Here is a 13698-nt window from a genome sequence, read left to right on the forward strand (position 1 = left end):
CCTCAATAGAATGGTGGGTGTACCTATACCACATGGACTGCAGCGATTCAAGAAGGCAGGTTACCATCGCCTTCTCAAGGGCAATTAGGGATGGACAATAAATACATCCTCATCCCATGAAGAACTACAAAAAAGATGGAGTTCTCCAGTATGATCATTGCTTCGACTACAATCATAGAAGCTTGCAGAACAGAAGGAGGCCATTCAGCCCATCGAGTCTGTGTCTCTTTCGAGGAGCAATCCAATTAGACCCACTACCCACCGCCCTCTGCATTTTTGTCTCTTTCAGGGCCAGGATGTTATGGCCCTGAGGATGTGGAAGCTACTTAAATCCCCATTCAGTTCGGCGGGAACATAGTATCTCGCTGGGTGGGAGGGGCCATAAAATCCTGGCCCAGGTATTTATCCAACTCCCTCGTAAAGCTACTCTAGAATCTATATCCACCAGCCTATCAGATAGTGTATTCTGAAACCTCATGTCACCCCTATTCTTTTGTCAATCACCTTACATTCGTACTCGATATAGTTATTGACCCTTTAGCCATTGGAAACAGTTTGTCTTTCTTTGTTGACTCTATCTAAACCCTTCATGTTTTTGAACAACTCTATCGAGTCTCCTTTAAACCTTCTCTTCCCTAAGGAGAACAACCCCAGCTTCTCCAATCTATCCAAGTAACTGGAAACCCTCATCCTGGTAAATCTCCTCTGCACCATCTCCAAAACCTTTACATTCTTCTGAAAGCATTGTGCCCAGAATTGAATACAATACTCCAGCTAGTGCTGAATTGGTGTTTTAGAAAGGTTTAGCATAACCTCTTAGCTTCTGTACTCTATGTTTCTGTTTATAAAGTGGAGGATTCCATAAGCTGTGTTAACCTGTCCTGTTACCTTCCAGAATTTGTGCACAAGCATGCCCCAGGTGTCTCTGTTCTCACACTCCCTTTAAAGTTATAAAATTGCTTTGTCTATCAGTCCCAGTTGGATCATTTTGGAGGGGAATTGTTCAGAAGGTTTAGACCCTCAAGCAAGACCTGAATGAGCATTTGACCAGCTGGACATTCTGACCCTTCCTCTTTTTGCAATTATCGTTGTCAAAGTCAGTCAAATCTCCAGTGGGAATTGAACTCACCGCCTTACACACAGTGAAGCTACAGATCTATTTTGCAAGTTGCTGAGTTGTCCTGACATCTGTAACAGTTGTGCCTCAACTTGCAAGATGTTGGAATCCCAGCTAGGGAAAAAAAAAACATCTTGTAGTCAAGGGATTATTGAAGAATAGAGCTTTTATATTCAACTTTGGATGTTTTAATTGAAAAGGTTCTCACTGTTCTCCTCAGCATTTTCATTCACAACCACAGGCTGTATTTATAACAATGTGCACTAATCGTTACATCGAGCTTACAGCACAGAAACAGGCCATTCAGCCCAACTGTTCCATGCTGGCATGTATGCTCCACACAAATCTCCTCCCACTCCTTTCCATCTCATCCTATTATCATACTCTTCTATTCCTTCCAACATCTTGCTTCTCCCCTTAAATGTATTCGCCCCAATCACTCCCTGTGGTTGCGAGTCCCACATTCTTAGCATCCCCTGGGTAAAGTTGATGAAAAGAGAGGCAATTTGTCGAAACTTTTCATCTTGCACTCATCAGGACAAATGCAAGAATGCCAAATTTCAAATGATCACAACAACTTATACCACAGGAGAAAAGGGTGCTGACTGATTGGTAAGTCAAATTTTATTGGCTGGAATGTTGCCATGGAGAAAACAATGGGGCGTTATAGCCTCCCCAAGCTCCGGGGTAATTCAAAAAAGGTGCACGGCTCGAACATATTCCTTTTGTTTGCGGAGAACATGTCCCTCCACATAAATTAACATCGCTTCTAGCAAGTGTAAATGAACCACATTGTGAGCTTGAGTGATTATCTTAAATTGGTTGTTAGTGTAACTATTAGCACACTCAGGATCGTTCAGTAAGTGCTGTCCAATCTCTGGGTAAAGAAATTTTCCCAAAAAGTTGCTGGAGATACAAGCTAATAATGTCAGGGCGAGAGCAACAGCAGAACCTCAGTGAGTGAAGGGACCAAAATGTTACTTCCTTAACCCAGGAGATTAAAGATTTGAGGAAAAAAAACCTGAGGAAAGGCTGAGAAGGAAGGAGGTTGAATTGGAGTCAAACCAGGCGCAGCAAGAGAAATAAAGAAAGGGAAAGAAAGATTGGAACTTTAAAAGGGGATAAAAGAGACAAAGGAAAAGTAATAGCAAAAATTATGTTTGGGACTTTTATCATCGACAACAACATTTCACAACCTGAAGGGTTGACAATCCACACTTATAATTTTTTCACTTTCTGGGCAAGTGAGGTTGATTGGCAGTTATTAACAATTATTGCACTGTTAATTACTAGACTTGACTTTCTGTGACGAGTTCAATGGGTGATTACAACTGCATAAAAATCACTGGAAGGTTATAGGCGAGGTGCTGGCTTCACTGGGTGAACAGCGGAGCGTGAAAATCATCCACTAACTGTTGGCCGTTCTTGGGGTTTCCCTGCCTCGCCCAGCCTGTTGGCTGATTTGCACTTCAGTAACAGCGAGCATCATTCTAGTAAGCTTACTAAAGCCTTTCATCTTCAGAGCCTGTTTAGTGAAGCTGATATCCCTTTTAATGCATATATCCATTTGGACTATACATCTGGAACATTGAAACCTATCTCAGCTTCCTTCACCGAATGTTGCCACACCACTGACACCAAATGGCCATGCAGAATCTTAACCAAACCCGCTCCCCCAAGTTGAAACAATGTATTTCAAATAGTCACTTTTTGCTGGATATGCTGTTGTTTTTAAATAGACAATGATTTGTAAAAGAAGTATTTCCCTTGATGCTGAATTGTATTAAAATCCATCTTCACGGTACCTGATCTAATTCTCTCCGTGTCAATTGCACCTGTTCATATTCATTGGAAGAAGAGAACCTTTCTTATTACACTATCTAAACCATTAGATAATTTAACTTGAAACAGCCAGTTAGATGTTAACGTGGAAGGTTTGAGTTAAAACATTTCTGTTAGCAATAGACTTTCTTGTCCCATCTATTCCTCCTGTATCCAAAAGTTCCAGCAACACCCAAGAAGTTCAACACCAACTAGGACAAAGCAACTAGCTTGATTGATACCCTGTCCACCACCTTAAACACTCACTCCCTCTGTCACCGATGCACAGTGGCAGCAGTGCGTACGGTCTATAAGACACACTGCAGCAAATCACCAAAGCTTTTCGATAGCACCTCACAAGCAGAAACTCTACCACCTAATTCCTCGCACACCATCCTGATGTGGAAATATATCGCCGCTCCTCACTGTCGCTGGGTCAAAATCCTGGAGCCCCCTTCCTAACAGCACTGTGGGTGTACCTACACCACATGGACTGCAGCGGTTCAAGAAGGCAGCTCACCACCACCTTCTCAAGGGGCAATTAGGGATGGGCAACAATATCTGATACATTCTTTTACTCTGACCTGGTCTTTTGAATCACTTCAGGTTCCACCTGCTTCATATCTTGTTTAATGCTAAATACCTGAAATTACGCTGGTCAGAACCTGTAGTACAGTCATACTCTTGAATTATACAATAATCCTAAAAATATATTCAACAAATACAAAGGCAAATCTAAGGAGTTACTTTTCAACTTTCTATTTAAAGGCGATAACTAAATTACTAGATTTTAGAGATGTCTTTTTCTTGCATGGCCTGATAGCTATACATTCTTTTATCAACAACAATTTATAAAGTGCCTTTAGCATAATAGAATGGTCCCAGGTGCCTCACAGGAACGGACTCAAAAATCTCTGACACTGAGCTACAGAGATATCAGGACAAGTGAGCAAAAGCTTGGTCAAAGAGGGAGGTTTTAAACAGCGTCTTAAAGGAGGAGAGAGAGGCAGTGAGGTTTATGGTGGGAATTCCAGAGCCTAGGGCCCCAGGCAGCTGAAGGCACTGCTGCCAGTGGTGGTGTTATGACACAGCAGATGGTAAACGCTGAGCTGTTCAAATCCCAGAGGGAAACTTGAAACAACTGTCACAACTAATTTTCAATTTGTACGTTTCGAGATGCAGGCTTTGAAATCAGTAAGAAGACCACCGAGTCTTAAGAGGTTTTTTATAAAACTAAATTAAACATCTATTAACAAAGGAAAAGATTGTAAGCACATACATATGTCTACAAATTACTACTATAATAACTTCTAAATCCCCTAATTAACTTAACTTCCAGTTACACTTTTGTTAAGGCAACAGGAGGACACATAGATTTTAAAAGACCCAGGCAAAGTAAACGATACCCTGAACAAGTCGAATTCAAAGTGAGTTCTCTTAACTTCAGTCCCTGGAGGCAACAGTTTGATACATACAGGCTGCCGACTTTTTCACACTTGTTGGGTCTTAACCTGCCTCCCTTACAAACAGTCTTCTCTTCTTTATACATAATTTCCTCTTTGAATGCAAATTCCCATCATTTCACTATGTCTTTTGAACTTTACCTCTCTCCTAATAAAAAAATCTATCATAGTGCCAACTCCACCAGTAATCTTTGGGAAAAATAAATAAACGCACTATTTCTTATTACTTCTGCTGGCAAGGTATACACTACACCCCCTCCTTTGAATTCAAGCCACTATAATTTGTTTTAAAAATGCAAATATTCCCTTTACACTTAACATTTTAAAACTTCCCCATTTTTACCTAATTAACATTTCAAACCTAGCTTCTCTTCTTGCATCAAAGCACCGAGACTAGCTGCCTCTAATTCAATTAAGTCTCTCGCTCACACACACACATACATAGATAGACATGTCCCACTATTACTCTATTTTACAATAAATTCCAATAACATTATGGAAATTATTATATCTTCCTACCAGTGGAGTGATTAAAATCAGGGATGCTCAAGAAGCCGGAATTGGAGGAGTGCAGACATAATTTCTTTGGGAACTCTAGAACATTGCTAATGTGCTTCTAGACTGCTGTCATCAGTGCAGAATTGTCTATGTGAATATCCATTCTCCTGGAAATCCTGTGTATGATTTCTTAATCATATGTCAGGCTGACATGATCCAAAGTAGAAGAGGAATGTAAAGTGAAGCATATTAGAGAATCACAGCACTACAACGCAGGTATAAAGATTCACAGAATAGTTACAGCGCTCTCCACTGGAGCAATTCACTGAGTGTCATTCCCCCTCCTTCTCCCCGTAACCCTACACATCTTTCCTTTTCAGATTACAGTCTAATTCCTTTTTGAATGCCTCGATTAGACCTGCCTCCACCACACTGTCAGGCAGTAAATCCCAATTCCTAACTACTCACTGCATATTGACCTTAACCCATGGTAGGGCCTCCAGTGTCATCCTCCTTCTCCCAACTCTGTATTCCCCACTCAGTCTTTATCATCAACAGTCCAATCTACATAAACATCTCCTCATAAAGAGTTAACAGGTCAGCGCTTTGGTGACCTCAGTGCTCCCTTTCCCCCCCCACAACCTCCCTCACCTTTATGCAACACCCCACATAATGTACCGCTTTCTGGTTGAAAACAAAACAAGAAGGTAGATTTTGACCTGGATTATGTGGTCAAGCCTTTGGATGTGGGCTATGAACCCACAGTCTTTTGACCCAGATACAAAAGTGCTATCCACTGAGCCATAGTTGACACTGTAACTATATAACACCAAAATACAGTGCCAGGAAATAACATAAGCACGTTACATGTGTTATGGTATGGCTGATGGTAAATACCGAGCTGCCCAAATCCCAGAGGGAAACTTGAAACAGCTGCCAACATGGTCAATTTGTATAATACGAGGAGAGGTTCTGAAATCAGGAAATGATGTACCTGACTACATGTGATGATTTTATAGTAGAGTAAACATTTATTAAAAGAAGATAGAGAAAAAAACACAATTATACTTAAACACAAGCATGGCTTCACACAGTAAACAGTACTTTAAAATAGTTCCATAAGATCGTAACTTAACTACCCTCAGAGCTAACCTTCCCCTTTTCTGCTCAGCCACTATCCTTATAGATTTCAAAATCTGCAGAATTCCAGTAATTTTTACCACACAGTACCTTTTTCTCTTGGGGTGTCTTGAAGCTGACAGCAACTGGTTTGCCCAGTCTGGCCTTGTTCACACTGTCTTCTGAGAGTTCTGACCAGCTAATCCCTCACATAGGCTTCAGTATGTCCTTAAATGCATTCCTTCCCTTTTCATCTCTTTATTGTCTCAACCAGTCTTTTTAGAAATACTTTCTTCGCAGAATTGATTAAAGTTGTTATTTACCCTAGCTCTTAGACTTGTAAAAAAAAACTTACCCTATCTTTACCTTACTTACACCTTTTTACAACCTGCATATATCCCCCTTTGAACTAAAACAACTCAATTCAAAACCACTCCTATTACTGCTTTATGTAAAACTCTTTTGATTGACATTCCACTTGGTTCATTAACACATCAAAACCACTTCTTACTGTTGGCTTTAGACTCTTGCAATCACACTGGCTTTTAATCCAATTACCATATTTACACCCCCAACAGCCTGTCTTCCAGCACATAAGAAATATGACAGGGTTGTTAACAGAAGGAAAATATTATGCTTTTTTGTTTTCTTGACACTTGGTAGTACATAACTTGACTATTGCTGAAAAGTGAGACATGTTGATGAAACTTTTCATTTTGCACTCATCAGGACAAACACAAGAATACCAAATTTCCAAAGATCATAATTTATACGACAGGAGAAAAGGTACTGATTGGTTAGCAAGTCAACTCTGAGTGGCAGGTATTGCCATGGAGAAAGCAATGGAGAACTATAAGCTGCAAACAAAAGGAACACATTCAAGCCTTGCACCTTTTTTGAATTACTCGGGAGCCTGGGGAACCTATAGTTCCCAGTTGTTTTCTGCTTGGCAACACATCAGCTAAACAGAATCAGCTGGCCAACCAATCAGCACCCCTTTCTCTTGTAATATAAATTGTTGTGATCATTTGAAATTTGGCATTCCTGGGTTTGTCCTGATGAGTGCAAGAGGAAAAGCTTCAGCAACATGTCTCTCTATTCAGCAATAAGCACATTAATGAATTTAGAAAGTTGAACAGATGGTTACAAAGTGAATTCATTCTTTCGCTGTACTGATTCACCAAGTTTAGAATGAAGTGCAGTTATGTTACAGGGTAGTTTTATAACTTTCTTACTCACTTATTCCCAGGTGAGAATACATTTATTTACCCTCACCTCCAGCCACGACTTTGTGACTGAGAGGCGAAGGTGCCACTAATTGAGCCAGACTAGTAGTCATTTTAAATTATATTGCTTTTTATTAATTGTCACCTATTATTGCTCTGCAGGGGTTTATAGGACCTCCTGGGATGGTGGGACCGCCAGGGCCAGAAGGCAAAAAGGTAAGTGTATTCCCACAATGCACTGTTGCAGGATCATGTGATTGGTCCACAGGTTCAGAGTCTAACCAATTGACTAAATGCAATGAACATTTAAAAAGATATCAGAGCCCATTGTAATTTTCTTTTCTTCACAGGATCTGGGCACCACTGGCTAGGCCAGCATTGGTTGTTCTTCCCTAATTGGCATTAAGCTGGTAGTGAGCCACGTTCCTGAGTGCCTTGCTAGGCTATTTCAGAGAGCATTTAAGAGTCAACCACATTGTTGTAGATCTGGAATCACATGTAGGCTAGACCGGATAAGGACGGCAAATTTCCTTCCCTAGAGGACATTTGTCAATAACAACCTGGTACTCCTATGATCGCCATCGCCAGCTTTTCATTCTAGATTTCTTTGTGAAGTGAATCTGAATTCCGCAGCTCTCATGGGATTTGAACTCATGTCCCTAGATCGTTAATCCCGATCTCCAGGTTACTTGTCCAGCAATTTAGCCACTGTGTTGCTGTACCCCTATATATTCTCAAAAAGGCAAATTAACATTTTTTTTTTTGCCAACAATTTCGCTTTCTAACTCTGTTACATAAACGTTGTTACTGATTTTAAACTCAGGATGGCTTGACTTACATTCCCGTAGTTCCACTGTTCGAAAACTTGACTGAAATTGTATTTATTTGGAAACATACCTTGTCTGATGCAGTGACATTTTCCCTTCAGGGCATTGTTGGTCCCCGTGGAAAGAAAGGCCCCAAAGGGAGACCGGTAAGCATTTTCCCTTATTCAATGTTAGCTTTGAAACTTAGAAATGACATCCTGTTATCGTGTGATAAAATGAGAGAGGCAAGTTTGGATGCTACAAAATTTCTCAGCCTAAGATGACATTATGTTGTGTAAATGTTCCCCAGATTCCTGTGACATTTCTTGCTTGAAGTAGGTGATTATCTCTGTTACAATGATGGAGAAAGGAATTTTGTACAAACATGCAAAGCATTTAGGCCCACGCCATTGCTTCAAAGGACTGTCTGTCTTTACAAGTGCAGGAAGTTCTCCAGTTTGATTGGCAGAGTTGATAGCGACTTCTGAATGTTCAAGGTGTGAGATATATTTCCTTAAATGATTGTGCTTTATTAAATATCTACTGAAGATGAGGGCAATGCATTTGATTTACACTCTAGTGTTTGTTTGTCATTGGGTCTGTACATACACTTGTCCTGAAATATCATTCAAAATTCAAAAATCAGGAGAACCCATTCAATAAATAAAGGGGCAGGGTGAAGTTTTCAAAGGAGCGATTTTTATTTTCAATATTTCTGCATGTTTTGGTCTCTATTATGAAATGTATTGTATTTGTTTGAGTAAAGGGTTTGCATAGCCACCTCTACTCGTACGGGATGAGGGACTTTAGTTGCGTACAGAACTTGGATTGTTCTCCTTAGATTGGAACAGGTTAAAGAGAAGATTTGATGAAGGTGTTCAAATTTATGAGGGAATTTTGGTTGAATAAAGGAGGAGAAATTGTTTCTATTGGCAGGAGTGTTGGCAGTCAAAGGACACAGATTGAGATTAATTCATGAAAGGGAAATGAGAAGAGTTATTTTAAGCAGCAAACCACTAGGATCTGGAATGTGCTGCCTGAACGCATGATGGAAGCAGATCCTATAATTTTCAAAAGAGAATTGGATTAACATTTAAAGGAAGTCTTTGCAGGGCTATGGGGAAAGATTAGAGGTGTGGCACTACTTGGGTAGCACTATCAAAGAGCTGACATATGTACGATGGGCTGAATAGCCCCCTTCTATGATTCTACAGATTCTAGGGTATCAGCCTAGGCATGAGTGGGGGCTTGATATTTTCAACAAAGGTCTTTGTCAGATGGGCGAAGATTTTAATGAGCAGCAGGCTTCAGCGGGAAGCGGGTAGTTTTAGTTATATTCCCATATATGACACAACAAGGTTAGCGAGGACTAGGACACGATTTGGGATGGGCAACAAATACTGGCCTCGCAACGATGCCCATGCCCATGAATGAATAAATTAAAAACTGCAGTTATTTCTGACCTACGCTAAGTCATATCCAAATTAACTAGGAGCCGTAAAGATAAGCCAATCACTAATACATTCCATAGGGAAAGCAGGACAAATCCGACCCAGCCACTTACCGCCCCATCAGTATATACTCTTGATCATCAGCAAAGTGATGGAAGGGGTCGTTGACAGTGCCATCAGGGAGCACTTAGCAACAACCTGCTCACTGATGTTCAGTTTGGGTTCTGCCAGAGCCACTCAGCTTCTGACCTCATTACAGCCTTGGTCCAAACTTGGACAAAGAGCTGAACTCCCGAGGTGAGGTGAGAGTGGCTGCCCTTGACATCAAGGCAGCATTTGACCGAGTGTGGCATCAAGGAGCCCGAGCAAAACTGGAGTCAATGGGAATCAGGGGAAAACTCTCTGCTGGTTAGAGTCAGACCTAGCATAAAGGAAGAGGGTTGTGGTTGTTGGACGTCAATGATCTAAGTCCCAGGACATCACTGTAGGAGTTCCTCAGGGTAGTGTCCTCAGCCCAACCATTTTCAGCTGCTCCATCAATGGCCTTCCTTCCATCATAAGGTCAGGAGTGGGGATGTTCACTGATGATTGCACAATGTTCAGCACCATTCGCGGCTCCTCAGATACTGAAGCAGTCCATGTCCATAAGCAGCAAGACCTGGACAACAATCAGACTTGGGCTGACAAGTGGCAAATAACATTCGTGTCACACAAGTGCCAGGCAATGACCATCTCCAACAAGAGACAATCCAACCATCGCCTCTAGACATTCAAACAGCATTACCATCACTGAATCCCCCACTCTCAACTTCCTGGGGGTTACCATAGACCAGAAACTGGACAAGCCTGATCGAGGTGTACAAGATTATGAGGGGCATGAACAGGGTGGATAGGGAGCAGCTGTTCCCCTTAGTTGAAGGGTCAGTCACAAGGGGACATAAGTTCAAGGTGAGGGGCAGGAGGTTTAGGGGGGATGTGAGGAAAAACTTTTTTACCCAGAGGGTGGTGATGGTCTGGAATGCACTGCCTGGGAGGGTGTTGGAGGTGGGTTGCCTCACATCCTTTAAAAAGTACCTGGATGAGCACTTGGCACGTCATAACATTCAAGGCTATGGGCCAAGTGCTGGTAAATGGGATGAGGTAGGTAGGTCAGGTGTTCTTCACATGTCGGTGTGATTCTGTGATTGTGTGATTCTGTGAAGCCATATAAACACTCTGGCTACAAGAGCAGGTCAGAGGCTAGGAATCTTGCAGCGAGTAACTCACCTCCTGACTCCCCAAAACCGTGGACTGCAGCGGTTCAAGAACCACTACCTAGAGAGCAGGGAAAATTTGAAACTCACAGTCACAGGGAATAGTTGAGGTGAATAGTGCAGATACATTTAAGGGGAAGCTGGATAAACACATGGGGCTGCATCTTACCGATGTTGGACAGGCTGGGCTGGAGCGGGTGGGGGCAGGGATGGGCGCAGAGCTGATCGCTGCGGGCTGCCATTTTACATGGGCAGACCAATTAAGGCCCACCCAGTGTAATACACGGCAGCAGCGCTATCACTACCTGTGGAGCTGCCTCAGGGAGACTAAGTTGGGAATGTAAATTTTGAATAAATGATCTGAAAAATTATTTAAACATGTGCCCTCATGTGACAATGGTTTGTGCATTCTGCAAATTTTATTTAATTATTTTATTAAACTTTCAGGAAATCTCATCCCGCCCGTGGATGAGGTTTCCTGAAAAATGTGAAGGCCGCTTGGGCTCTTTGCCTGCCCCCCCCCCGACCTTAAGGTTGGACGGGCAGCACTGTTAATTTGCTAAATTACTTTCCTAATGGCTTTAATAAGCCTTTGACAGTTCGGCGGCCGCGCAGCCATCTCCAGCGCGCACCCGCCCAGTGAAATTTCTAAATGACGCGTGATTACGTTGGGATGCACGCCTAATGTCATCGCGCGTGTTGGCGTGTTGGGCTTGCCTCTGCACACCAACAGCAATATTCTGGCCATGAGGGAGAAAGGGTTAGAAGGATATGCTAATAGGGTGCACTGAAATAAGGTGAGTGGAATTTTGAGTGGACCACAAATCCATCATCGCTGGGCTGAATGGCCTGTTTCACTGTCCAGATGATATGAGTTACTCTGAACACCTGCGCAACTCCCTCTGCTGGTGAATAATGCAGCTCAGGAGGTGTAACAGTGAAGTAACATTGAGGAAACTCAAGGGCACAGCTGTTGAACTGGCTGTTAGTCATGAAGGACCATAGGCCTCTCTCCAATAGATAGACACATGTGGTTAATAGCTTGAGGGGCACCACTGCACGTCAAGCATGGGCACACCAAGGAGCCAGTCCCCCATGAACTACCACAACCAGTACAGAGATTGAACCTATGCTGTTGGCATCATTCTGCACCACACTCTAGCCAATTGAGCTAACCGATGGTACCTTGGGACATTTACTCTCTTAAAGGTGCTATCTCAATGCAAGCTGATGTTGCATCTATTTCTGGCCAGCACAATACAAGCTGGGGATGTCTTGTGGTGCAGTGGGCAGTGTCCCTGCTTCCGAGCCAGAAGCTAAGCTTTTGAGTTCCGCTCCAAGGCCTAAGGAAGGTACATTTATCACATTAGAAATAGGAGCAGGAGTAGACCACACGTCCCATTGAGCCTGTTCTGCTATTCAATACGATCATGGCTGATCTTGGGTTTCAACTCCATTTTCTGCCCACTCCCCACATCCTTCGATTCCCCGAGAGACAAAAAATCTGTCTATCCCAGTCTTAAATGTATTCAACAATGGAGCATCCACAACCCTCTCTGGATGATACTTCACTGTTACACCTCCTGAGCTGCATTATTCACCAGCAGAGGGAGTTGCGCAGGTGTTCAGGGTAACTCATATCATCTGGACAGTGAAACAGGGGTGGAGAGTTCCAAAGATTCACAACCCTTTGAGTGAAGTAATTTCTCCTCATCTCAGTCCTAAATGATTGGCCCCTTATCCTGAGACTGTGTCCCCGTGTTTTAGATTCCCCGACCAATGGAAACAATTTCTCAGCGTCTACCCTATTAAGCCCCATCAGAATTCTATGGGTTTCAATGAGATCGCCTCTCATTCTTCTAAACTCCAGACAGTATAAACCCAATTTACTCAGCCTCTCATCATCAGGCAACTCTCTCATCCCATGATGGATTGCGAAACGTTACTTAAAGGGATGACGGTGGATAGGCAATGGCAAACATTCAAAGAGTGCATGGGTGAACTACAACAATTGTTTATTCCTGTCTGACGCAAAAGTAAAACAGGAAAGGTGGCCAAACCATGGCTTACAAGGGAAATTAGAGATACTGTTAGATCCTAGGAAGAGGCATACAAATTGGCTAAAAAAAACAACAGACCTGAGGATTGGGAGCAGTTTAGAATTCAGCAAAGGAGGACCAAGGGATTGATTAAGAAGGGGAAAATAGAGTACGAGAGTAAGCTTGCGGGGAACATAAAAACTGACTGTAAAAGTTTCTATAGGTATGTGAAGAGAAAAAGATTGGTGAAGACAAATGTAGGTCCCTTACAGTCAGAAACAGGGGAATTTATAATGGGGAACAAAGAAATGGCTGACCAACTAAATACATACTTTGGTTCTGTCTTCACAAAGGAGAACACTAATAACATACCAGAAATGTTGGGGAACACAGGGTTTAGTGAGAGGGAGGAACTGAAAGAAATCAATATTAGTAGGGAAATGGTGTTGGGGAAATTGATGGGATTGAAGGCTGATAAATCCCCAGGGCCTAATAATCTACATCCCAGCGTACTTAAGGAAGTGGCCCTAGAAATAGTGGATGCATTGGTGGTCATCTTCCAAGATTCTACAGACTCTGGAACAGTTCCTACAGATTGGAGGGTAGCTAATGTAACCCCACTATTTAAAAAGGGAGGTAGAGAGAGAACAGGGAATTATAGACCAGTCAGCCTGAAGTCAGTAGTGGGGAAAATTCTAGCATCCATGATAAAAGATTTAATAGCTGAGCACTTGGAAAACAGTGGCAGAATCGGACAGAGTCAGCATGGATTTATGAAAGGGAAATCATGCTTGACAAATCTACTGGAATTTTTTGAGGATGTAGCCAGTAGAGTTGATGAGGGGGAGCCAGTGGATGTGGTTTATTTGGACTTTCAGAAGGCTTTCGACAAAGTCCCACATAAG

The 13698-nt window shown here is 42.3% G+C and overlaps 1 protein-coding gene across 1 annotated transcript in view; it reads left to right on the top strand.

Moving 5' to 3' along the window:
• col24a1 (collagen type XXIV alpha 1) overlaps positions 1-13698 on the top strand; it is a 721848-nt gene that overhangs the window by 255440 nt on the left and 452710 nt on the right. Inside the window, exons 10-11 of the mRNA XM_078561886.1 lie at positions 7407-7460; positions 8173-8217. Of these exons, the coding sequence (XP_078418012.1) occupies positions 7407-7460; positions 8173-8217 (99 nt within the window). The remainder of the gene's footprint in view (positions 1-7406; positions 7461-8172; positions 8218-13698) is intronic.

This window comes from Cetorhinus maximus, chromosome 17, assembly GCF_964194155.1.
Source record: "Cetorhinus maximus chromosome 17, sCetMax3.hap1.1, whole genome shotgun sequence".
NCBI lineage: Eukaryota > Metazoa > Chordata > Chondrichthyes > Lamniformes > Cetorhinidae > Cetorhinus > Cetorhinus maximus.